At 44.0% G+C, this 27,828-nt stretch overlaps 2 protein-coding genes across 2 annotated transcripts in view; one reads left to right on the top strand and one right to left on the bottom strand.

Moving 5' to 3' along the window:
• NEK5 (NIMA related kinase 5) overlaps positions 1-3,360 on the top strand; it is a 91,135-nt gene extending 87,775 nt beyond the window's left edge. Inside the window, exon 22 of the mRNA XM_080659580.1 lies at positions 3,118-3,360. Coding sequence (XP_080515706.1) covers positions 3,118-3,268 — 151 coding nt within the window. The 3' untranslated portion in view covers positions 3,269-3,360. The remainder of the gene's footprint in view (positions 1-3,117) is intronic.
• Positions 3,361-8,851: 5,491 nt separating this feature from the next.
• ALG11 (ALG11 alpha-1,2-mannosyltransferase) overlaps positions 8,852-27,828 on the bottom strand; it is a 35,310-nt gene continuing 16,333 nt past the window's right edge. The window contains exons 3-4 of the mRNA XM_080659205.1: positions 18,378-19,309; positions 8,852-14,010 (exon numbers count right to left, since the gene is read on the bottom strand). Coding sequence (XP_080515331.1) covers positions 13,739-14,010; positions 18,378-19,309 — 1,204 coding nt within the window. The 3' untranslated portion in view covers positions 8,852-13,738. The remainder of the gene's footprint in view (positions 14,011-18,377; positions 19,310-27,828) is intronic.

Genomic DNA, 27,828 nt, shown 5'->3' with positions numbered 1-27,828 from the left:
AAGAAGCCACCTGCCCATGATCCCAGGCCGCAGCCAGCCAGAGAAGTCGCCCACACTGCATCCCGAGGAAGAGGGAGAAGCCGCCCACCCTGCAGTCCCAGGCACCAGTACCTGCGGCTGGCTGTGTCCCGGGAGACAGAGAAGCCGCCCACCCCGTGGTCCCAGGCTCCAGCACTTGTGGCTGCAGCCCAGGCGAAGCCACCTGCCCACCATCCCCTGCAGCTGCAGCCGGCCTGGGCGTCTATGGCTGACCAGAGGGAGGGAAACCCGGATCCCGGGTGCCTGCAGTCGGCTGGAGGAGGGAATCCTGGGTCCCGGATGTGGGGCCAAGGCAGAGGTGGTTAGGGGCAATCATGCTAGCAGGGGAGCAATTAGGGACAATCAGGCTGGCAGGCAGAAGAAGTTAGGGGCAATTAGGCAGGCAGGTGAGCGGTTAGGATCCAGCAGTTCTGGATTGTGAGAGGGATGTCCGACTGCCGGTTATCTCCTGAGGGGTCCCAGATTGGAGAGGGTGCAGGCGGGGCTGAGGGACACCCTTCCCACTCCCCCCCAACCCCCGTGCACAAATTTCGTGCACCGGTCCACTAGTATATATATATTGGAGGCCTGGTGAATGAATTCGTGCATGGGTGGGGTCTAGCCAGCCTGGCCAGGGAGAGGGGACATGGGCAGTTGGCTGGCCTGCCTGCTGGCCAAACTCCTGGTCGAGGGGACAATATACATATTAGCCTTTTATTATATAGGATATACAAAACTGAGTGGCCAGATTATTATGCATTCAGAGATCATAATAATCTGGCCACTGAGCGTGTGTGTGTGTGTGTGTGTGTGTGTGTGTGTGTGTATTTTAGAAATCTTGTGGGTCTCTGCATATCTTACTGGGATTCACTTCATTAGACAAAGGCCAGACCCACAGTCATTTTGAGATAAGCCATCCTCAATCTTGGGCTTTTGCTTAGACTACTGAATGACAACACCCTTAATCTTCCTAGAAACCCTACCATTTGAGAACAGTTTTAAAGAGAATAATTATGAGATTCATCCTTGTTGTTATATATTTCAATAGCTCATTCTTTGTATTGCTAAACTAGAGGCCTGCTGCATGAAATTCATGCACTCGGAGGGGGAGGTCCCTCAGCCCGAACTGCACCCTCTTGCAGTCTGGGAGCCTTCAGGAAATGTCCAACTGATGGCTTAGGCTCACTCCCCATAGGAAGCGGGCCTAAGCCATCAGTTGGACATCCTTAGCACTGCTGCGGATGCGGGAGATGCTCCCACCACCGCTACTGTGCTAGCCAGCCATGAGCCTGGCTTCTTGCTGAGTGGCGCTCCCCCTGTGGGAGCACACTGACCACCAGGGGACAGCTCCTGCATTGAGCATCTGCCCCCTGGTGGTCAGTGCATGTCATAGTGACTGGTCATTCTGCTGTTTGGTAGATTTGCATATTAGCCTTTTATTATATAGGGTAATGTCTTATTATGGGCAAGGCCTCTAATTCAATTTTTTTTTTTAGGTAGTTAAAGGGAGGGGCAGAATTTTCACTTGAGCCTGAAGCTAAAATTGCTCTTAGCTCAAAAATCTGCATACCACTTAGACACATCTTGGTGAGGATCATTCTGAATCCCCACACTGTTCTATTATGTATATAAGTATTGGGAACCATCTTATCTCTTTAGTGAAAGGAACCTTTTGTTATGTTACAATGACTAACTTTATCCCATGAGTTGTGTTTTGACTTCAAGCCTGTATCCAGTATTCATGCAGCAACTTCAGCTCTTCTGTTCAATATTTACCTGGCATATCTTTCATTTTATTTTCTCTAAAGCTTTCTAGGTTTTTATGTATTAGATAGGAATAGCCCATGGACACAGACAATAGTCTGGCAAAAGCCTGGAAGGGGTGGGTGCAGGGTGGAGGAGAACAATGGGAAAAAAAAAAAAAAACTAAAACAAAGGGACATCTGTAACACTTTTAACAATAAAGATACATTGTAAATAAAGGAAAATATCTTAGTTGAAAAGAGTTTTATGTAAAATAATATAAGTGATTGCTCTACACTGTACTTTATATTCTCAACTTCTCTCAAAGAGACATTAATTGACCCTATGTTCACTGACTGTAGAACTGACTTCTGCCATGCTGACCCAGCACTGACTGCCATGGAGGCTGCGATCAGACTCTGCTTTTCTCTCCAGACCTCTGTCTGGGCCTGATCGCAGCCCCCTCAGCAGTCAGTGCTGGGTCACTGAGGCACCTGCAGCATGGCAGTCAGTGCTGGGTTGCCATGGTAACCCAGCACTGACTGCAGGACTGACTTCTGGTGTTCGATCGAGCCTTCAGTCATTTTGGACGTTACGGACCCTGGCTCTTTATATATATATATATATAATAATCTATTGATGGATATACCACAATTGATTTATACATTCACCTGTTGATGGACATTTGGGTTGCTTCCAGTTTTATTTATTTATTTTTTTGTAAATCCTCACTCAAGGAAATTTTCCATTGATTTTTAGAGAGTGGAAGGGAGGGGGAGAGACAGAGAGAGACATGTCAATGTGAGAGAGGCACATTGATTGGTTGCCTCCCACACATGCCCTGACCAGGCCAGGGGATCGACCCTCCAACCAAGGTAATGTCCTTGACTGGAATCGAACCTGGGACCTTTCAGTCCAGGACTGATGCTCTGTCCACTGAGACAAACCAGCTAGGGCTGCTTCCAGTTTCAGGCTATTATAAAGCTGTTAATATAAGATGAAACAGAGTATGTGTGAAGTGCTCTAGGTCAGTGACTGGCATATATAGTAAAGGTTAAATATATGGCTTTTTTTTTGGGGGGGGGGGTCTTCTCACTTTCCTTTTTACACATTAGATGGGTATTAATAAATATGATAAAAGTTGTTGAACACAAGTCCAGCTAAACAGAATAACATTCTCTTAATGTTGGTTATCTTTCTTAGAAAAATCAGACTGGTATGATAAATAATTTATTATCTGGGTGAAAATGCAACTTGCCCAAGTAGGGGTGGAGTATGAGAAGGGAAGCTAATTTTCATATGTATTCTTCAATGTTTTGATATCATGACGTTGATTTTTACTGTTTATTATTTCAGAAATTTTGAAGAATCTGAAGATGAATTGAGAAATGAAGTAGTAGAATTCCTGGGAAAACTCACTACTTCCAAAGAGGAGGGAAAAAAAGAAGAGGTTTCCGGTTCCTCTGAGGACACTGAAAAGTTAGGAGAAATATGCAGAATTAAATGAAGGTTTGGAGAATATTTCTACTCCATCTAATGATACTAAGGAACATCAACAACCAGCCAAAATATACAAGTGTGATTATTGTACTTTTTCTTAAGCAGTAAGTTAGTATAAATTAACCAAAGTTTCTGTTTGGGTACAAGTCATAAATACTCATCTATAATAATAATCTATAATAATAAAAGTGTAATATGCTAATTAGACCAGACAGCTAAATGACCTTCCGGATGTCCTTCCAGATGACCTTCCGGATGAAGCCGGGGCTGTGAGGGCCAAGGCAAGCTGCTGCAGCTGCGAGGACAGAGCCCCTTGCACAAATTTTGTGCATCGGGTCTCTAGTTTATTATAAGGCTTTTCCAGTAATCCGAAGAATTTACTAATTTTTGTCTCTAAATGTAAACAGAATTTTTTTGAGTGTAGAAACTAATATTTTTATTTTTAAATTTCTATTTAGAAATTTTGCAGATAATATATGTGGTAGGCAGAGTAATGTGCCTGCCCTACCCCCTTCCCAAATGTGAATATATTATGTTAAATGCAAAAGGGAATTAAAGTTGCAGATGGAATTAAAGTTGCTAATCAGCTGACCTTAAAATAGGGAGGTTATCTTGGATTATCCAGGTGTGCCCAATCCTATATAATAAAAGCCTAATATGTAAATTATCCCCTTGGGCGGTCGTTCGACCAGGAGACAGGGAGTTTGACCGCTCACTATGATGTGCGCTGACCACCAGGGGGCAGCGTGGAACATGGCAGGTGTTGGCAACATGGCGCTGGTAGCAGGTGGCAGTGGAGGCGCTGCCAGCCTGATGGGCCCCGACAGGAGCAGGACCACGGCGGGATGGTGGAGCAGGTGAGCAGGTGGCGCCAGGCCAAGGCAGGTGCGAGTGTGGGCCCAATGGCCCCGCAGACAGTGACTAGCAGCAGTGGCAGGGGGTGGGGCTGCTGTTCGGCTCCCAGGCACTGAGGGAGCCAAGTTGGGGGCCTGGCCCAACCCATTGCCCTGCAGATGGTGACCAGCAGCTGCAGGCCCTGATCACCTGATCGGGGCTGGGCCCTGGGCTGGGACGGGAAACTGGGAGTGGGTGGCGGCAACCAACCTCCCACAGTACCCAGGCAGGGGGCTGCAACCTCTTGCTGGCTACCTGGGGGTGGGGGTGACAGGGAAGGAGGTGCGGTGAGAATGCAGGGTGTCCACTGAGCTCGCTCTCATTTCCCCTGCTACCCTCCCCTGGGATGCCAGGGCTCGTGAGCTGGGGAAGCCCCCACGCTCAGGTGCTGGGAGCCCGCGAGGAGCCCACCCTGCACCCATGTGGCCTCTTCTGGGTGAGCCAGGCTGCAGCCACTGGCCAGGCCTAGGCATCTCAGCCATGCATGAATTTTGTGCACGGGGCCTCTAGTGTAATCATAAGTCTTTAAAAGTGGAAGAGGGAGACAGTAGAATCAGAGAGTTGGCAGTGTGAGAGGGAGTTGGCCTGATGCTGCTGGCTTTGAAGATAGAGGGAAAGGCCAAAGCCAAAGAAAGCAGGCAGCCTCTAGAAACTGGGACAGGCAAGGGAAAGGATTTTCCCTCAAAGCTCTGCCAACACCTTGATTTTAGCAGTGAAACCCACTTTAGGCTTTTGACCTTTGGAACTCTAAGTAAGATAATAAATGTGTGTTGTTTTAACTTGGTTTATGGTAATGTTAAGACAGCAATAGAAAACTAATACAAACTCATTTAAAATAATGAATCTGCCATTTAATAAAACTGTGATTTTGAAATTTCTTGTTATATTGAATACACTTGTTTGAAGCTGATGTTGACATGGGAGTAAGGCAATTGAGCAAGGAAGGGAACAAGACATACCTTTAATTATACATCATATAATCATTTTATTATGTCATATTGAATTATTTTCTGATAGTTTCAAATGTATGGGTTATAAACTCTTATGATGGTCTTTTTATATGTAGTACTTAGAACAGTGCCAGAAATGTTTCTTAAATGAGTAAATAAATGCTAATACAATTTCCTCAGTAAGACTATAAACTTTTTGTCAGGAAAGGAGAATTTTTTGTATTGAACATGTGCTTGGAGCATAATAGATATTGTTGATTTATCTGCCTCTATAGAGGACAGGGTTCTTTTCTTTTTTTCTTAATCCTTACCTGAGGATATTTTTTCTATTGCTTTTTTTTTGTTGTTGTTTTATTAATCCTTACCCGAGGATATTTTTTCATTGATTTTTAGGGAGTGTGGAAGACAGAGGGAAAGACAGAGAGAGACATCAATATGAGAGAAACAAATTGATTGGTTGCCTCCTGCACACACCTTGCCCAGGGCTGGAGTGGGGTGGAGCCTACAACCAAGGTACATGCCCTCCACTAGAATTGAACCCGGGACCTTTTGGTCTGCAGACTGATAGTCTATCTACTGAGAAAACTGGCTAGAGCTCCATTGATTTTTTTAGAGAGAGTGTAAGGGAGGAAGGAGGAGAGAAAGAGAAACACGGATGTGAAAAACACATCAACTGATTGCCTCTTGAATGCACCCCAATCAGAGCTCGAGATGGAACAGGTATGTGTCCTGGACTGGAAATCAAACCTACAACCCTTTTGGTGTGCAGGCCAATACTCTAACCACTGAACAACACTGGCCAGGACAGGGCTGTTCTATTTGTAAGTGGTAGAATTCTATCAGAAAAATCTGCCCTATAATAAAAATAAAACCCAAATTGCACATTGATACATTGCTGAACCAAGAAAACAAAGATGAGGAGGGGTTGGTCTGATTACTTCTAAGGTCTGCTTAGTACTTCCATTTGTTATAACTTTATTAACTACAGAGGCCCGGTGCACAAAATTCATGCATGGGGGTGTGTGTCCCTCAGCCCAGTCTGCACCCTCTCCAATCTGGGACCCCTCAAGGGATGTCCGACTGCCTGTTTAGGCCTGATCCAGGTAGGATCGGGCCTAAACGGGCAGTCGGACATCCCTCTCACAATCCAGGACTGCTGGCTCCCAACTGCTCCCCTGCCCGCCTTCCTGATTGCCCTTAGCCACTTCTGCTTGCCAGCCTGATCACCCCCTAACCACTCCCCTGCCAGCCTGATTGATGCCTAACTGGTCCCCTGCCAGCCTGTTTGCCCCTAACTGCCCTCCCCTGCAGGCCTGGTCACCCCTAACTGCCCTCCCCTGCAGGCCTGGTCCCCCCCAACTGCTCTCCCCTGCAGGCCTGGGTCCCCACCAACTGTCCTTCCCTGCAGGCCCAGTCATCCCCAACTTCCCTCCTCTGCCGGCCTGGTCACCCCTAACTGCCCTCCCCTCCAGGCTTGATCGCCCCCAACTGCGCTTCTCTTGCAGGCCTGGTCCCTCCCAACTGCTCTCTCCTGCTGGCCTGATCACCCACAACTGCCCTCCCTTTAAAGCCTGGTCCCTCCCAACTGCCCTCCCCTGCTGGCCATCTTGTGGTGGCCATCTTGTGTCCACATGGGGGCAGCCATCTTGTGTGTTGGAGTGATGGTCAATTTGCATATTACTCTTTTATTAGATAGGTTAGAGGCCTGGTGCATGGGTGGGGGCCAGCTAGTTTGCCCTGAAGGGTGTTCAGGATCAGGGTAGAGGTTCCCTTGGGGTGTGGGGCGGCCTGGGCGAGGGGCCTGTGGTGGTTTGCTGGCCGGCCATGCCCCCTGGCAACCCAAGCGGAGGCCCTGGTATCTGGGATTTATTTATCTTCTACAATTGAAACTTTGTAGCCTTGAGCAGAGCCAAGACTCCTGCTTGCTCTGTGGCTGCAGCCATTTTTGTTGGGATTTATTTATCTTCTATAATTGAAACGTTGTAGCCTTGAGTGGAGGCCTGGGCCGGCCAGGTGTGCAGAAAGCTTGGCTTCCTCCATTGCCAGGGAAACCCAATCCTCCTGCTAGCTCCATGGCCGCAGCCATCTTGGTTGGGTTAATTTGCATACTCGCTCCTGATTGGCTGGTGGGCGTGGCTTGTGGGTGTAGTGGAGGTACGGTCAATTTGCATAACACTTTTTTTTTTATGATAGAATAGGGAATGCATGTATCAGGATTCCTCTAGCTGTGGAATGTGTCCAGTCTTTATGCCTTTATTTTCCTTGTGATGCTTGAGGGACTGTTTTTCATATTTGGTATATAGAGTTATCGATTCTACCCTTTTAGGGAGAGTGCTCAGTATGGTCATATCATGATGCTGGGAATATTGAAAACTTTCTCACCATTGTGTTAATTTCAAACTAGGTAACACATATCCTGAGGGACTGGAGCATCAGTAACTCTACACCTCTTTTAGTGGTCAGTGTATACATATTTAATTTTAGGACATTATCTGGTTCAGATATATCTTCAGGTGATCTTCATTCTGTCTGAATAGTATTTGAAAGCATGGGAATTGCAACACAATTCCTAAAAATCCCCAAATCCAAAGATCAGCTAGTTATAGTATGCAGGAAAAAGAAAAGGAATGACTGTTTAAGGTCAATATTTAAGGACTAGAGGCCCAGCACACGAAATTCGTGCATGGGTACAGTCCCTAGGCCTGGCCTGTGATCAGGGCCATCTTCCCTGGCTGTCCACAGCCGGCCACGCCCCCCGCCGCCACCTACCCCCAGTTCCCCTTTTGCCATTGGGTGACCAGTGCCTGACAGCCAGGGGAAGGGACTGAGGTTGGCTGTTCCCGCCCACTCACCGGCCCAGCCCCTGCCATAGGTGGCCCTCTGTGTGGGGCGATGGGTGGGGCAGGGGCCTTGGCCTGGTGCCGCTCACATCCCCCGCCACCCACCCCTGGTTCCCCTTTCGCCATCAGGCAATCGGAGCCGGCCAGCCGGAGAAAGGGACCGAGAGGTGGTCAGTGCGCCTCATAGTGACTGGTTCAGCGATTGTTCTGGTCGTCCCACCTTTAGGGTCAATTTGCATATTACCCTTTTATTATATAGGATAGAGGCCTGGTGCAGGGGTGGGGGCTGGCTGGCCTGCCCTGATGGGGGCCCTGGATCCAGGTGGGGGGTCCTCACTGGTGGTGGCAGGGCTGGCTTGGGCGATGGGCCGAGGGGGGTTTGCAGGCTGGCCACGCCCCCAATCGGGGTGGGGGGTCCCCACTGGGGGGTAGAGCCAGCCTGGGCGAGGGGCCGCCAGGGGTTTGCAGGCAGGCCATGCCCCCGATCGGGGTGGGGGTCCTCGCTGGGGGGCAGGGCTGGCCTGGGCAAGGGGCTGCGGTGTTCTGGTCTCTGATCATTCTGGTCATTCCACCGTTTCGGTTGCTGGGCTTTTATTATAATAGGATAAGCATATTAAGTTTGCTCCAAGGACAACATGCTTGGCTAAAGTCTCCTTTAGGCAATAGCCACCAAGCCTGATTATCATTCATTCTAAGATTTTGAATTATTTGCTGTAAATTAGGAAGCATTCATTGTGATGAATATACATATCTGCAAGGTTTGTCAACCTGCTTCAGCCCCTAATTCACCTTACCCATCTTACACACACCAATACCTAAATCGTGTTCTAGAGACAGTTTTGATTGCTTTTCTCTGCTTTTAGGCTTGGCTGCATCTGTATATTGAAACTACTGATCAAACCTGCATATTTTTTAGAATACATTTTATTAGAAAAATCATGCATCTTTATGTATGATAAATATCAAACTGATCAGTCTTTAAATAGTACCTATAGGTATATCAAGCCTTAACTTCCCTTTTAAGTGTCTGGTAACATTACATACAGTCTAAGCGAGCACATAGCACTAGAGCATTAGAACTGATGCTTCTCCAACACCAGAGGAGGCCTTAGATTTAGGGTGTGAAAGAGGAAAAAGAGGCAGCATAGGGACAGTGGGAGATAGGGTAAATTTTAGGGTATAAATGATTCTAGTATTTGCATAACTTCTTGTGGTTTAACACAAGTGTGGGGAGGAAGAACCTTTCTTCTACCTTTTAATTATTAGACCTCTTTCAGCTGGTCTACTAATTAAATCTACGTGAGACAGATTAGCAAGAGAAAATAACCAAATTTAATTACATACGTATGTATGGTAACCCTACACACAGGAGTGGTTCAGAGACAAAAAGGGAAAGTAAGGTAGACATGGCATTCTGAGTTAAGGATGCAGTAAGGCACCCTGGAGCTTCAGAGGGGAGGAGGGTCATTTGCAGGACAGATGTTCAGTAATTAGAAGTGTGACCAGCCCTATAAATAGATCATAAAAAGTTATTTCTGCTGATACTCTTATTATGGTCAAGGCCCCAAATTTAAATTCTTTAAGGAAGAAGTAAAAGCTTCTCGTGAGCCTGCAGGGTTTCAATTGCCTTCATCTCAACATAATTCACATACCAAAGTGGAACATCTTGGGGAGTTCTGTTCTGAACCCTTCAGTAGTAACTTTTTTGCACCCACTAACAGATTTAGCACAGACATACTCTCACTTATTTATTCATATTATAGTTCTCAAGTTTAAGGTACATTTACATAATTAAACTAATATTCTGAAAGCACTGATAATCATACTGGCCCCTATTTCATAATTTCGTCTATAAGATGATTTTGTAAAATACCCTAATCATTATTAAAATAAAGTATATGAAGCTCTGCTTCACAAAAATGTTGTCTGAAATATTCATTTAAAAAAAGTTATTTAAAAAACCTGCCAACCTATTCTTGGATACAAGAGACAAGATGGTTTGGTTTTGCCATAAAATTCTTTAAAAATTTTTTTCTTGGCAGGTGAAGCTTGAATTAGATAATAAATGACAGCATTGGGAGACTACGTGAGGGATATATAAACGTACCATACTGGAAAAAGTATCCAAGATGACGAAAATCACTCCTTTAAGTCATATTTAGATACAAAGAACATGCACAACTGGAAATAGGAATGTGATTAACTACTGCTGTGGGTTCAAAAGATAGCCCACTCAAAAGCAACATCTTATAGTCACTCAGACTTTCTCCAGACCAGGGGTCCTCAAACTTTTTAAACAGGGGGCCAGTTCACTGTCCCTCAGACCGTTCGAGGGCCGGACTATAGTTTGAAAAAAAACTATAAACAAATTCCTATGCGCACTGCGGGCCAGGGACGAGTCGGCTGCTAAGCAGGACAGGCAGCGGCACCCGGCAGGCCGGATAAATGTCCTCGGCGGGCCGCATGTGGCCCGCGGGCCATAGTTTGAGGACCGCTGCTCCAGACAGTAGCTGACATATTGTTTTGACACTTGTCATGGTATCAATCATTCTGAAAAACAACAACACATTAGGACAAGCATGTCAAACTTGTGGCCCATGGGCCGCATGCAGCCCACAATGAATATTTTTGTGGCCCAGCCAATATAACGGTATGTAAGAAACGTTTTAATAAAAATTTCATAACTTAATTTTTACAATATCCTGTTATACGTAATTACTAATAACTACAACGTTTGCTAATGACTAATTACTATAATCATGTTGCATTCATTTCCCTTACGTGCCTTATGCTCAGGCGCACCATTTCTCTCCACTAATACTAGCATCAAATATTTTAGCAGCCGATTGCCACGTCATTAGTCTTGGACTGACTTATTTGGTGTGAGTAACAGGAAATATTTCACATTTGAAGAAGAAGAAAAATAGGTTTATTTGCATTACGCTTATTAATTTGGGCAGTTAATCAGTGTCTGGTAAGTTAATGTTCAAGAAAAAATATTAATTTTTATTAAAATGTTCTATTATTTTATGTTAACGATTACTCATTTATTTCAGCCCTTTGTATTCAGCATGTCTCTATCGAAATAAACCTATGTTTCTATGAAAATTGAAGCTTTTGTTTCTTTGCGGCCCACATAAACCTTATTTGGCCCGTGTTAGCTTTTGAGTTTGACATGCTTGCATTAGGAACATCAAAATAAACATATATGCAATTTATATTTTCTAATGTTTGTGATAAAAATTGTTTTAAAGAAACAAGCTTAAAAATGTTTTATGGAATTTCAGAATCCTTTCTTACTACATCCTCTATTTATGTTCGATTTCAATTTCTTTGACTTTGTCCCATGATTTTCTTTGGGCTGATGGGTAGGCTGAGTGGACAATGGTATGAATCCTACCTCAAAGCCTAGGTGTGACTGTTGAACCTCAGGGAAGGCAGGGGAGGGTGGGCAGGAAGAGATCAACCAATGCACTTGTATGCATATATGCATAACCCATGGACACAGACAATGGGTGGTGAGGGTCTGGGTGGGGGAGGGCGGGAGCGGGTTGGAAGAGGTTAATGGGGGGAAAAGGAGGACCTATGTAATACTTTCAACAATAAAGATAAAAAAAAAAAAGACTAGGTGTAACATACAAGAAAGCACTAGGCTGGGACACCCAGGTTATCATCCTGATTTTGTCATTTAACAGCTTTGTGATACTGAAGGAGTCTAAATTCTTTAAACTGCTCTTGTCTGTAAAATTGAAAATAAAAGATAACTGGACTAGAGAATTTGTAGCATTCCTTCCAGCTCCAATTTCCAACAGCCTTTCTTTTCTAAACTGAATAATTTCCAACACAAAGCTATGTTGGTGTGTCAGAACATCCTGGGGACTTGGACTTGCTGCCTTTTGATCTGATGACAGTAGATGGCCTGCAGACAAATCAACAATGTAATTGGGAGTAGATAATAAAATGGCTGGATCTACGAATGGAGAGAGGACTGAAAAGGAAAAATATACCTCTTTAACATGACCCTAACACAAAGAGGTATCAGACTGGAAAAGAGGTCAATTCACTGAACTAGAAGGAATTGACTATGTATGCAGAAAATGCCAAAAGTTGTAGATCTCTATGCCATTGCTGCTCATATGCATATATTAGTCACTTTTCATGCTAATTATTCAGGATAGAAGTCCTGCTAAATGATACTGATTCCCAGCTACGGGCTTAGTAACCAAGAATTCACACAGGGCCCTAATGCAGTGATAAAGATAGGATTACTGAAGATATTTACTACACATTGCTACATTAAAAAAAAAAAAATCCTCACCCTAGGATATGTTTGTTTTTTTTTAGTTGATTTTAGAGACAGAAGGGGAGAGACAGAAACATTGATGTGAGAAACATCAACTGGTTGCCTCCCATATGCACACTGACTAGGGATCAAACTACAACCTTTTTGGTGTACAGGACGACACTCCAACCAACTGAGCCACATGGCCAGGGCTGTTACCTTTAATTAAAGTAACTTTTACTTTTATAATTTTCAAAGTATTTTCACATACTTTCCATGTCAGTATCAGAACTTGAAAAGGCAGGGAGGACAGGCATTACCATGTCCAGATTATAGATGAAGAATTTTAGATGAGACTCAGAAAGATTAAGGAAAAGCTTTAATGTAAAAAAATCAGACGTTTGTAAATGATGAAGCTGAGGTCAGGCCCAGGTATGCTAACTACTAGTCCAGTGCTCTCTTCAGAACGCCACCTTTTCATCTTACAGTGCATAATGCTGGGCATAGGGACTGTGCACATGGAAGTGTGTGTTATATCATCACTATGAAAAAAACAATTAATTGTGATGTTCTTACTCAAACCTCCTGATTGACTTAAAGCTGACTTCTAGCCTCTGAGATGTGGAAATGTTAAGGAATAATGAAAGGCCCATACAAATGTACTGATAGCTCTAAACAAAAAACTATTTTCACAAATAGGAAATGATTACCAGCAATATCTTCACCTCTACATGCCTATGCACACTCACAGGGCAATCACAGTCAGTTCATCTTCTGACTTTTAGAATATTAAGTCTGCTTAAAGTTTCTTTTTTTCTTTTAAGAAACTCATTAGATATATTCAAAATGGTCCTCTACAATATTGTTTAAGTTTAAATGTACCAGAATTTTCCTGTGTTCCAAAAATGTACAATTCTAAATTACTAATCAATTATCAGTCATCCATTTTTCATTTAACATTTCTTTTTCCAGAAGGAAATTCTCTTTTCTGGTTACTAAAGTGATTTTAAAAATATGGATTATACTAACATTAAGACTGTTCATCTTTTTTTAAGATTGTATTTTTCAGATTTTGAGATCAAGCACTAATCTAAAATTTTTACATTTAAACATATAAGGTTACCTTTTCTATTTAGGTACTTTTGCCTTTTTTCCTTAAAATAAATACGTTGCCTACATATCTAAAGAGCATTGCTTAGGCTGGTTTTATTACAAGAGGGAATGAGTTTAGAAAAATCTTACCCATCTAGGTCAGCTGGTGTGGCTTAGTGGTTGAGCGTCAACCTATGAACTAGGATGTCATGGTTCGATTCCCAGTCAGGGCACATGCCCGGGTTGTGGGCTTGATCCCCAAGTGTGGGATGTGCAGGAGGCAGCTGATCAATCATACTCTCTCATCATTGATGTTTCTCTCTCTCTCTCCCCCTTCCTTTCTGAAATCATTAAAATATATATATATTTATATATATAAAGAAAAATATTACCCATCTTTAATTTGTACAGATATGGCATTATTTAAATAACTTCTCCACAGATGATAGGAATGTCACTTCAAACTCCTGATCAGAGAATCTGCTTACAGATGCACGAGCATTATTTCTGATTTGGAGTCTCTTTTCCTCAGACATGGAAAGAATATGAGCCATAGTCTTAGCATAGCCTTCTTCACTTTCAGCCAAAAATCCAGTTACTTCCCCTTCATAAGGAATGACAATGTCAAGCTTCGGGCCTCCTGAATTGTGTGCAAGGATAATTGTGCCAGCTGCCATACACTCAACAACTCCTGAGGAAAAAACAAAAGCATGTAGTTTAAGTTTTTGAACATGTTCATATGAACAAGAATAAACAGAAACCTTAAAAAATTGTATGAGACTTATGAAAAATTTAATTACATATCTGTATGTCTATAAATGTGCTCATTTAACTTCCATGGTACAAAATAAAATAATCTTAAGGTTTTTAATTTTCAAACCTTCACAATAATGCTGCTTTGTTCTTAATTAAAACAGACAAGTAGATGGAAGGATGGTCTATATAAAACAGTTATGATGTGGATAATGAAAGTAGAAGACTAGAGAAAGTTAGCAGGATGGTAGATAATTAATGGATATGGAAATATAAAAGAAGTAAAAAAGGTATCAAAAGCAAAAATATAACAGTTCAAATTACAGCAGTAGGAGAAAATAAAAAAGTAAGCCATCTCAGTGAGGCATACTATTACTGATGCTTAAGTTACTGCCTGGATTTCCGGCAAATTTGAAACTACTGTGTGCCCAACAGCAGTGAAATAAATGAAAGTTTTGGTTAGTTTCTGCCAAATAATGTAGGTGAGGATATAAGTTACTCTAGCCAGCATATCTTAACTGTGTTTCTAGAGAGAATTAAGCCCTTCAGAAAGTGAGTTAGTTGACTGCAGAACTGATATTCTAGATGCACAGGAAAGAAATGAAATCATTTACAACTGTTTCTTCAAAAGTGGTAAAATCTCTATGGAACAGAATTTTCTGTTAGTGTTGTAAGTTGAGTTCTTATTTGAAAAATATGGATTATATCATAATATTCTGTTCAAGGCTGGAAACTATTCCTCTATACTTTCTCAGAGACCTCAAATCTAATCAATTTTATTCCCCTCCCTCCAGGATTTTCCACCTCTTCAGGTCATAAATCCTCCTCTTGCTAATAATGTCTCTTCTTTCATCTCCCTTTCACACATCAACTTCTGAAAAGTATGGCTTGCGCTTACTATTTCACTTGCTCACCTACATTCAATGCTCAACTTACCACAATTCAACTCTTGCTGCTACTCCTCCTTTACTAGTAAACTGTTCTTGACCAGGTCACCAGTCACTTCCTTATCTGGCCCAGCATCTGGGAAGCATGGAAATTTGCTGCCCTTACTCTTCCTCTCCAAACACTCTCTCCCCTTGATTTCCACGACACTGCATTATACTGGTTTTCTCCCTCCCTCTATTTCTTCTCTTCTGCTTTGCTGGACACTCTTCTGCCCACTTCTGAGCTGTTACTATTCTCAGCAGTTTGTACTACGGGCCTCTACACACTTTCTGTAGGCAATCTTATCCACATCCAAGGGGCCTGCAGTAACTACCTGGACAACAACTCAATCTGTATTCCCAGATCAGGTCCCTCTCCTGTACTTCAGACTCATATATATAAATGCTTGCTGGATGCACACATGTACAGTGGAACTTCATTTCTCAAACTTAATTCATTCCAGAAGGCTGTTCGAGAAATGATTTGCTTGAAAATGGAATCATTTCCCCCCATTAGAAATAATGTAAATTGAATTAATCAGTTCCAAACCCCCAAATGATTCCCTGTTTCAACTTTTCTTATATACAGTACATGTCTAATATACTGTTTAGTTTATAAATAAACACTTCTTTTCTTAAATTTATCGAACCACCCCCTATGAGCCTTAAAGCAATTTTTCATGTATCACGGTTAGGTCTGATCAAATAATTGAATCAACACTCCCTCCTCTGGGAACTGACCTTTAGACCACTTCACAACATTCCCTTTGGCTTAGACTACATTCCACTTGCTAAGACCACATTCCATTTGCTAAGACCATTATACTTCTCCTCCGGACCATCCCAGAGAATTCTCCACTCAGAAAAAGTCCGCCTAGAGTTCTTTAAAATATTTGACTCCCTGTCCCTGGATGCTGATGCCATTTTGGGGCTTATCCCATCTGGTATCCAGATGACCCAATATTCATAATCCCACCATTTTGGCCTCATGCATTCCTCCTTTGGGGACCCTAACAATCACTGCCTTCAAAATGCTATCACCAGGTAACTGCTTTTCCTGTATCCAAAACAACAGCAGTTTTTCTATCTATTCAATTGCCTGGGTGGATTACTGTTTTGTGAACCTGTTCACACCCTTAGCAACATTAGCACTCTGCACGCCTCCTACTGGGGATTGAGCCTGCAACCCAGGCAGGTGCCCTGACTGGGAATTGAACTAAGGACCTCTTGGGACACTCAACCACTAAGCAACACCAGCTGGGCATATTAGCACTCTTGATGCCCTCCTTATGTTTTAAAATTGTGCTAATTGGCCCAGCTGGCATGGCTCAGTAGTTGAGCATCCACCTATGAACCAGGAGGTCACAGTTCAATTCCCCATCAAGGCATGTGCCAGGTTGCGGGCTGGATCCCCAGAAGGGGTTGTGCAAGAAGCAGCCAATCAATGGTTCTCTTTCATCATTGATGTTTCTATCTCTCTCTCCCTCTTCCTTCTCTTTAAAATCACTAAAAGTGTATTTAAAAAAAAAAAAAAACCTGTGCTCATCACCAGCAACAAAAGAACCCTCTCCTTTGCTTGTCTGCTGAGATGCTTTTTGTCATGTGTGAAAGGGTTGTCAGGTCAAAAACTGAAGTTTTGGTAGAAAACCGAGACATTTTTTTCTGTGAACAACTTGGTTGAGAATTGAATTGTTCAAGATGGGAGATGTTTGAGAAATGAGGTTTGACTGTACATGTCCTTCAGACATTTGAACTCTACATGCTAGAACCTGGCTCATTAATGACCTCTCTCTCCTCTTGTATTCCCTCTCTAAGTAAAAGGCATCACCATTCACACAATTGTCCAAACTCCTCTTTGCCTTTCATTTAATACATCCAATTAATCACCAAATCCTGTTCAATCCTTCTTCAGAATCTCGCTGGCATGTTCACCTACCAGGTTCACAATGCCAACATCTGTCATCCAGGTTGCTGCAGCAGCCCAACTCAACTTCCTGCCTTTCTAGTCTTGTTCTTCCTGTTTCTCACCTAACCAATCCATTCCCCATATTGTTGCCACAGTGAAATTTAGAAAACAGAATGCTTTTAAATCCAATACTTAAAATCTTTCTATCTTTTCCCACTGGCTTAATATGGCCATGTGATCTGGCCACAGGTCACTCCTCCATTGTCTTGCTGCTGCTCCATCATGCTCCAGCCATATTGAACTCTGTTCCTGAATGTGCCTGCTAATGCTCCTTTTGTGATGTCTGTCACCATGTTGTACCTACCCTTTTTCTGCTGGCTACCCTCCCCTCTTTTGCATGGTTAGCTTCTAATTACTGACAGGTCCCAGCTTAAGTATCACATTTTTCCTGGGCCATTGTTCCCTGACCCCACAAGTCTGTGTTAGGTGTTTCTCTTAGGTTCTTTCATATTCTGCATTTGCCTAAGCATAGCACTCAGCACAGTGTGCAGTTAATGACTGTTTAACTTATCTGTATCACTGACAGAGCTGTGAGCCTCTGAAGTGTAAGAGCAATTCTTATATGACATCATTCCCAGCACCCACCCCACTGCCTGGCACAGTAAATGCTCAATAAACATCTGTGGAAGGAAGCACAGGAAGTCACACTCAATGCAGAAAGTTTGGATCAGCAAGTTCTTGCTGTATGTCTGAGCTTAATACTGTGCTACTAACTAGGGACAGAAAAGAGTATAAGGGAAATTGTAGCCATAGCGCAGGAGACTTCACTTCTATGTTTTTCTATTTTCCCCTAACACCTAGCAGTATGAGGCACAAGAGTGCACTTGAGATATATCTTAAACCAAATCAGACACAAAACAGTACTTGATTATATACCAAAATGTATACATAACAGGAGGTCAGAGAGAGTAATTAGTTCTGGAATAGATAAGGCTAAATCGAAGAGCAAGGAGATTTAAGTTGAACACTTATAATGGAATTTGGCCGAAAGAAAAGGAGGACATTCCCATAATGAGAACAGAATCAATAAAAGAACCAAAGAATTTCTGTGAGATGTTCCCCTGAAGAGAGTGGTTCTCAACTTCTGATGCAAAACAGAATCACCTAAGGAGCTTTACCAAAATACCTAGCCCTGGGCCCCACCCAGAAATTCTGATTTGGTCCTTCAGTGGGATTAGGGTAGGGCCTAGGAATCTGTACCAGTATGTATATGGGGGTAGGTGGGGAGAGAAAATGTGATGGTTAAGAGCAGGAGCTATCTGGGTTAGAATGTGGGCTCTACCTCTTACTGTGTGACTGTACTTGGGCATGTTCTAAACTTCTCTGTTTATTTATAAAATAGAAAAACTTCTAGAGTATTATAATTTTATCAATATACCTCATAGCACCAAACAAGTTAAAGAACAAACTCACCAATCCCAAAATGCTCATTCCACATGGTATGCAGACCAATTGTTCCTTTAGACAAGTAATTCTTTAATTCATCAAATGGAATATTTATTTTAAATTCCACATCTTCTTGAACTCCTAGCTCCTCACAAAGTCTTCTCAGTTGGTTTACCCTAAATTCATCATCTTGGTTACGACAACCTCCAATGAGGACAAGTTTAAGTGAAGGAAGTGACTCAGTCTTCTTCATATTCAACAATTTAGCAAAGGCTCTGATCTGCAAAGGATGATTCTTTTCAGGCCTGAACTGGCCAACAGAAACCAGTAAATGTCCTGGGGTCATCTTTTTCTCCTCTAAGGGAATGTCCAGAAATGTATGCACATCACAAGGTGGATAAACAATGTTAGTGCAATGCCCAACCTTCCACAGTGAGAGAATATGATTTAATGTCCAAGAAGAATTGACCATGACTATATCACTGCAGGAACCAACAAGTCCATAAATAAAAGCAAATAAATAGTAATAGATGAGCTTTACTTTGCTGAGAAAAGGATTCCTGGTAATGAAGGTTGCATTATTAAATCTAGCATTTTGATTCTTCACTACAGAGAGCATGTCAGTGCTGATAGTGGGATAATGAACATAGCTTCCAACTCGGCAACCACCTAAATACTTAAAGAGAGGAAGTGTGAAAGCATATCCCATTGAATCGATATAAATATCAGGAACACACTGCATCAGAGCTTCCCAGCCAAGAAAGATGGACCCTAGACTTTGGCCCAGCAGTGTGAAGTAAGGATAGAGAGAATCTTCCACAAGGTAGCGTTTCCTTAAGAAAACAAACTTCACTGGGTGAATTAATCTGATGTTAAATCTTCTGAAAGCACCTTCTAGTATTTGTTGACTGCTGACATTAACATCACCAGTATAAACAACATAAACTGCTGCAGGATACCTAAAATAGAATACAATAGTTAAGAATTTCATTAGTTTAGATTAAAATCAAGCAAAAATTTGTAGATTTTTTTTCTCACAATCATAAGAAACTTATTTTTAGACTAAAAAAAAATGTTTTTCACTCATTGCATTTGGACTACTGACCTCATTTTTTCCTGCCCTGTAACTAAAATGTTAGTCCTTTAAATGAGACTTCTAGTTTTTTGCCATCTCCTCCACTAAGAGTTTCCTATAAAGCAGACACAAACAAAAACTGATTTATAAATGAGACTTTTTCATTTTCAAGAAATATTAAAAATTTTATTTTGACAACTTTTTCAATATAAAAATGGTAGTGAAATATTGATAAAATAAATAAATTAAATTTCACTGGAGATATCTTTAGATAGAATGGTAAATGCTAAAACACTTCTCAGTGTTATCTGAGAAATGAAAAAGGTTATAAAAACTAGATCTTGTGCCTGCATTGCAATTAGATATATAATTATAAAGGAAATATGTAAAAGTATATATAATCTTACCACTTTCAATGCTTTGGTCTCTGATTATGTTTGTAATTATTCTTTAAGTCATAAAAACAGTTATTAAGTATATAGCATGAGCTACTAGATTTTGGGGATTCAATGATGAGAGTCTTTACCCTCAAGGAGCTCAGCCCAGTGGAGAAAAGATATATAAACTACAAAACTGAGTTATATGTATTGATAAAGACAGCCATAGTATGTATGCTGTGGAAGTCTAAAGGAAGAACATCTAACTGCTCCTCCCTATACCCCTCCCAGCATCCAGAATGACCCTTTTAAAATGTAAAAAGGAATGTCATTTCTGGTAGCTTAAAGATGGCCAGAAAGTCTTGGACACTTTTTGATAAAGAGGTAGGATCTATGTCCCCTCCCTTGGAATAACAGTGGGCTCTGTGACTGCTTTTACCAATAAAATATGGCAAAAGTGACACTTTTAGTTTCTGGACCCAGGCTATATAGCTTCTATCTAACTCTAGGGGAGTCAGGAGTCATACAAAAAGTCCAATTATCCTGAGACCACCATGTTGTGTGCAAGCCCAAGGTTGTCACACGGAAAGGCTGCCAGGTGACAGAGATGCCTGACAGACCCCAGCTGTGCCAGTCATCTCAGCTCAGAAAACAGATGTGAGTGAAAAAGCCTGTGAGTGACTCCAGCCTCAGCAGCCATTTAACTGTAACATATGAGTATGAGGGATTCTAAACAGGTCCCATCAACTCCCAAACTATGAGAAATAATAAATTTTGTTTTAAGCCATTAAATGTTAAGGTAGTTTGTTATATAGCAATAGATAACCAGAATATCATCTCTCTGCTTAAAACTCTGTGGATGAAAACGAGGTTCTATGGAAAGTAACCTCACAGGATGATCTGATCATAAATTCCTAACTGTACAGTGTAGTCAGTCATGCTCCAGGCACGTAAATTCTTTACTAAAAGACTTATCTTTGCCTTAAGCGAGCCCTGTCCATTGTTTCTGTGCATCTAGGTCAATGCCTCCTTTCAGATCCTTCCTTTCAAAACAGGGGTGGGGCTTGGCCAGTGTGGCTCAGTGGTTGAGTTTCAACCTGTGAACTGGGAGATCATGGTTCAATTCCTGGTCAGGGCACATGCCCAGGTTTAGGCTCAATCCCCAGTGCAGGAGGAAGCTGATTGATGATTCTCTCTCATCACTAATGTTTCTCTCTCTCTACCTCTCCCGTCCTCTCTGAAATCAATCAATCTCTCTCTCTCTCTCCTATCTAATAAAAGAGTAATATGCAAATTAACTGTCACACTGCTACACCCACAAGCCATGCCCACAAGCCACGCCCACCAGCCAATCAGGAGCGAATATGCAAATAAACCCAACCAAGATGGCTACCGCCACAGAGAGCAGGAGGGAGGCTTGGGTTTCCCCGGCAATGGAGGAAGCCAAGCTTTCCGCCTGCCCTTGCCGGCCTAGGCCTCCACTCAAGGCTACAAAGTTTCAATGATAGAAGATACATAAACCCAAACAGAAATGGCGGCAGCCACGGAGCTGGAAAGAGCAGGAGGCTAGGGTTGCCCCCGGCGATGGAGGAAGCCAAGCTTTCCACACACCCTGGCCCGCCCAGGCCTCGCTTAAGGCTACAAAGTTTCAATTACAGAAGATACATAAATTCCCCCAAAAATGGCTGCCACCGCGGAGCAAGCAGGAGGCTTGGCTCTGCTCAAGGCTACAAAGTTTCAATTGTAGAAGATATATAAACCCCAGATACCAGGGCCTCCACTTGGGTCACCAGGGGGCGTGGCCAGCCTGCAAACCACCACAGGCCCCTCGCCCAGGCCACCCCACACCCCAAGGGAACCCCCACTCTGATCCGGGACACCCTTCAGGGCAAACCAGCTGGCCCCCACCTGTGCACCAGGCCTCTATCTTATCTAATAAAAGAGTAATATGCAGATTGACCATCACTCCAACACACAAGATGGCTGCCCCCATGTGGTCAAAGATCCTGCCCCCATGTGGACACAAGATGGTCACCACAAGATGGTCAGCAAGGGAGGGCAGTTGGGAGGGACCAGGCCTGCAGGGAAAGGCAGTTGGGAGGGACCCAGGCCTGCAGGGCAGAGCAGTTAGGGGTGACCAGGCCTGCAGGGGAGGGCAGTTAGGGGAAAACAGGCTGGCAGGGGAGCAGTTAGGCATCAATCAGGCTGGCAGGGGAGTGGTTAGAGGGTGATCAGGCTGGCAGGCAGAAGCGGTTAGGGGCAATCAGGAAGGCAGGCAGGAGAGCAGTTGGGAGCCAGCAGTCCTGGATTGTGAGAGGGATGTCCCAGATTGGAGAGGGTGCAGGCTGGGCTGAGGAACACACAACCCCGTGCACGAATTTCGTGCACCGGGCCTCTAGTATATACACACACACACACACACACACACACACACACACACACACACACACACACATACTAGAGGCCCGGTGCACGGATTCATGCACTGGTGGGGACCCTTGGTCTGCGCCCTCTCGCAATCTGAGACCCCTCGGGGGATTTCATATAGCCGGTTTAGGCCCGATCCCCGCAGGCCCTATCCAGACAGGAGGGAGCCCGATCCTATGCATTGAGCATCTGTCCCCTGGTGGTCAGTGCATGTCATAGTGACCGGTTGACCAGTTGTTCTATTGTTTGGTCGTTTAGGCCAGTGGTCAGCAAACCGCAGCTCGTGAGCCACATGCGGCTCGCGAGCCATGGTTTGCCGCTCTGTTGACTAATGAGTTTGCCAACCACTGGTTTAGGCTTTTATCCTATACTAGGGACCCAGTGCATGAATTCGTGCACTTTGAAAGGAACTGTGGGCCCCGAGACTGCAGTGGGCATAGGGGTGGGTCCAGGCCCATCCTCTGCGCCACTCCCCAGCCCCTCCTGCCATGGACACCAGTCCCCTCTCTAGCAGCAGCCCTGCTCCTGCTGCCGCCACTCCCATGTGTTGATGGCGCCAGCCCCGCTCACACCTGCTGACGGCATGGAGCGATTGGGGCCGGTGCCAGCAGCAGGTGTAAGCGGGGCTGGCGCCCTCAGTGGGTGCAAGCAGTGGCTGCTGCCCCGATTGCCCTTCAGGAGCAGGGGGAGGTGAAGAAGCCCTCAGGGGCGATCAGGGCTGGTAGCCACCACTCATACCCACTGACAGCGCCGAGTGATCGCGACTGGTGCTGGGCGCCGGCAGCGGGTGTGAGCGACAGCTCCAGCAACAGCTGTGGGTGCGAGTGGGGCCAGCACTGGCAGTGGCTACGAGTGGCAGTTCTGGCACCGGCAGCGGGTGCAAGCGGGGCTGTCACCAGCAGCAGGTGCGAGAGGTAGCTGCCGGACCCGATCCAACCTAGTAGGGGGAGGTGGAGAAGCCCTGAGGGGCGATTGGGGCCACCAGCCGCTGCTTGCACCTGCTGACGGCGCTGAGTGATTGAGACTGGCGCCAGGCGCCAGCATCGGGTGCAAGTGGCGGCTCTGGCGCTGGCAGCAGGTGCGAGCACCAGGTAGGACTGCAGCGCATGGGAGTAAAGAATTTTCAGTAACCATCAGAGGCTTGCCCTGATGATAGCGACCCTGCCTTGGTCTGGCGCCCCTGCTCACCTGCTCCACCATCCTCCTGTGGCCGACGCCCGCCATGTTCCGCACACATGCCCTGGTGGTCAGCGCACGTCATAGGGACCGGTTGTTCGGTTGTTCCACCGTTCGGTCTACACTGAGTGGCCAGATTATGATCTCTGAACACATAATAATCTGGCCACTCAGTGTACTTCTCTTGAGCACCTCATTTATTTGTTATCAAAGATACTATAAATCGTGCACCTGATCAGTTTTCCCCTTTGCACTGGCTAAAAGAAAGCTCAGGGCAAATAGGTGGTTGATCTCCAGCAAAAGTCTAGAATACTTTTGGTACCCATTTGAGATACAAATACACTGAGTGGCCAGATTATTATGCGTTCAGAGATCATAATAATCTGGCCAGTGTATTTGCATATTAGCCTTTTATTATATCTATACTAATAAAAGGGTAATATGCTAATTAGACTGGACATCTTCTGGGTGACCTTCTGGATGTCCTTCCAGACAAAGCCATGGTGGTGGGGCTGAGGCAGAGGCAGTTAGAGGCAATCAGGCCGGCAGGGGAGAGCATTTAGGGCGATCAGGCCGGCTGGGGAGAGCGGTTAGGGGGGATCAGGTCGGCAGGGGAGAGCAGTTAGGGTATCAGGCCAGCAGGGGAGGGCAGTTAGGGTGATCAGGCCAGCAGGAGAGAGCAGTTAGGGGGATCAGGCTGGCAGGGGAGGGCAGTTAGGGAGATCAGGCCGGTAGGGGAGGGCAGTTAGGGTGATCAGGCCGGCAGGCAGGTGAGCAGGTAGGAGCCAGTGGTCCAGATTGCGAGAGGGATGTCCCTGTGGGATTGGGCCTACACTGGCAGTTGGACATCCCCTGAGGGGTCCCGTATTGGAGAGGGTGCAGGCCAGGCTGAGGGACCCCTCTCCCCCTGTGCATGAATTTTGTGCACCAGGCCTGTAGTAGGATAATGAATGCACAGCGACCGAAACGATGTACGACCAGAGACCAGAAGGACTGTGGCCCCTCACCCTGGCCAGCCCTGCTCCCCATCAGGGACCCCCACCCTGCAAACTGCCTGCGGCCCCTTGCCCCTGCTGGCCCTATCTCCCAGCTGGGACCCCCCCCCCCACTCCGATCGGGGGCATGGCTGGCCTGAAAACCGCCTGCGCCCCCTCACCCCTGCCAGCCCCGCCTCGCAGTGGGGACCCTCACTCCGATCCGGGGCCCCCATCAGGGCAGGCCAGCTGGCCCCACCCGTGCACTAGGCCTCTATCCTATAAAATAAAAGGGTAATATGCAAATTGACCCTGTCGGCGGAACGACCAGAATGATTGCTCGACCACTCACTATGAGGCGCACCGACCACCTTTGGATCCTTTTCCTTGGCTGGCAGGCTCCAATTGCCTAATGGCAAACGGGGAACTGGGGGTGGGTGGCAGTGGGGATGGGGCCGGCTGTGGGCAGCTGGTGAAGATGGCCCTGATTGCAGGCCAGGCCTAGGGACCGTACCCGTGCACGATTTCGTGCACTGGGCCTCTAGTATATATAGATATATATAGCAGGGGTGGGGAACGTCTGGCCTAAGGGCCGTATAAGGCCTGCAAAATCATTTAGTTTGGCCCTACCAAGGCATAAGGGGTGAGTTAAATATAGCAGGCTAATTTTTGAAGTTGATAATTTTGTATGGCCTGTGAATGATGTTATAAATATCCAAATGGTCCGTGGCAGAAAAAAGGTTCTCCACTCGTTCTAAAGGGTGATCACCTCAAGAGAGCATACAATCTTGTTAACTACCCTGTATCTCCTTTTTTCCCACCTTCATATAATCCAGGGGTCCTCAAACTTTTTAAACAGGGGGCCAGTTCACTGTCCCTCAGACCATTCGAGGGCCGGACTATAGTTTAAAAAAAAAACTATGAACAAATTCCTATGCGCACTGCGGGCCTGGGACAAGTCGGCTGCTAAGCAGGACAGGCAGCGGCACCCGGCAGGCCGGATAAATGTCCTCGGCGGGCCGCATGTGGCCCGCGGGCCGTAGTTTGAGGACCCCTGATATAATCTTTCTTAAGGTCCCCCCTTAATCCCAAATGCATAAAAGAAGCTGCAAACTGTCATTTCTTGGAAGCATTTGAAATCTGCTCCCAGCATATGTTATCAGTTTGGATGAAGTAAACTCATAAAAATTCTCTAAACGTTTAGATATTTCTAACATCGACAATCCTCACGTGGTTCTTCATAGCACTTAGAATAAAATCTAAACTCCTTACCCTGTTCATGCAAACCCTGTAATCTGGGTCCTATGTCCCTCTGAACCCTCGTCTTCTACTTTCTCCCTTGCCTACCAGGGTTAAGCCAAATTGACAATCTTTTCTTTGAAAAAGCCAAGCTCCTTCATTCTTAGGGGACTTGCAGTAGTTGTTCCCTTTGTTTTGAATTCTCTTTTCTCATCTTCACTGTCTTTTCATAAGGCAGGCAGTATAGCAAGTGGTTTAGAGCAGGGGCTCTAGTAACTCAGTTTCCTTGTTTGTCAATGAGGATGAGTAACAACCTCACAAGGTTGTTAGGAGGATTGAGTGAGCTAACATAAATAAAATACTATTCAAACAATGCCTGGCACATAGTAAAAGCTCAGTAAATGTTAGTACTTTAGTCATTCAAAAGTATCTCCTTAAAAAATTTCCCTAATTGCGCAATCTAAAGTATCAAGTCACACTCATATTATCCTATTTTAATTTCTTATATAGTACTTCTTACCATTTGATATTTTTCTTCTTTGCTTATTATCTTATCTTCTCTCAACTAAAATCTAAGGTTTGCAAGAGGGACTTGATCTATCTTATTCACCATTTACTCTCAACTTCTTTTTACGGTGCTTGAAACAGAGTAGGTTCCCAATAAATATTGCTAGATCAAATGAAAAGTATACTGTACCTTATGCTGAGTAAGGAAAGACTTGTAGAAATTAACTGAAGATAAAAGATTATTTCAGAAAAAAGGGAACACTATATGAAAAGATAAGGAATCTAGAGAAAGCATGATGTTCAGTATGCTGGAACAAAGTATATGTGAAAGAGCAGAGAGGAATGAGAAACAAAATCGGGCCAGAGTAAGATGAAAAACTATCTTCTGTGTCATACTAATTATTTGGATATTTTTTTGTTGTAGGTGAGTTAGGAGTGATAGGGGTTGCTGGGGAGTATGTGTACAAATATAATACTTTGCCACTGCCTTCCAGAATTAGATAATATCACTAGAGAGAAAAAGGTAATACACAGAATTATGGGAAGAAAAGAATAGTATAGATTATGATAGAGAGGACTGCAAGGAGGTGAGAATTAAGCAAGGATTTAAAGAAAATTCTTTGGATTTAGGCACTTATTGAAGATGGAAGAGGAAATACAGTGGTGGTAGCTAGAAGCCAGGATGGGTCAAGAATATAGAAATGTAGAGCTAAGGGAATTACCCGTGAAGGCTTTGGAACAAAATGAAGGGCATGTGCCAAGAAGCAGAATAACTATAGAAAGATAATAGTTTTCAACATATAATAAAATAACAATGAAACCTGCACTTTACTATGCTTTCTCCTTTTTAAAAGTGAATCATAGTTACTTTGGTGGGTGAACACCTGAAAGCTAACAAGAGAGGAGAAAGAATAAACTACGTAGATCTCTAAAGCAGACACCTGGAAGCAAGTCCCATCACAAATCTTTGTAATACAGTTGACCTTTGAACAACAGAAGTTTGAACTGTGGGGGTCCACTTAGAAGCAGATTTGTTTTGCAATAAATATATGACTATAAATGTAAATAAATACATACATACATACATACATACATACATACATACATACATACTTTGGAAGTGGGGTGGGGAGGAAAAAAGCCTAAAACATTAAATGATATATAATATCATATTCTTTCTAACATGGTAACTTACTTAAGACTAGCCAACTGATGCCGAAACCGGTTTGGCTCAGTGGATAGAGCATCAGCCTGCGGACTGAAAGGTCCCAGGTTCGGTTCCAGTCAAGGGCACGTACCTTGGTTGCAGGCACATCCCCAGTAGGAGGTGTGCAGGAGGCAGCTGATCGATGTTTCTCTCTCATTGATGTTTCTGACTCTCTATCTCTCTCCCTTCCTCTCTGTAAAAAAATCAATAAAATATATTAAAAAAAAAAAAAAAAAAAGACTAGCCAACTGATAATGATAGCAGAATTAGAAGCAAATAGATACTTCATAAAGATTATTTTGGGTATGTCACCATTGACTAAAAGTACTCCACATTACTTTCTGTTTATTATTTAATCTCTTCTCCACATACTCTCCCAAGATGACTAGTTTTAAATTATGCCATAAAAGTGAAGATACTTTCCATTTTTCATCACAGCAACTAAATTCAATAGGATCATATGAGGCAGATTGGCATATGAGAGAACTATTTCTTT

This window comes from Plecotus auritus (assembly GCF_963455305.1).
Source record: "Plecotus auritus genome assembly, chromosome: 3".
Classification (NCBI taxonomy): domain Eukaryota; kingdom Metazoa; phylum Chordata; class Mammalia; order Chiroptera; family Vespertilionidae; genus Plecotus; species Plecotus auritus.
The sequence above is the reverse complement of the archived record's forward strand: the minus strand, read 5'-3'. Positions and strand labels throughout refer to the sequence as shown.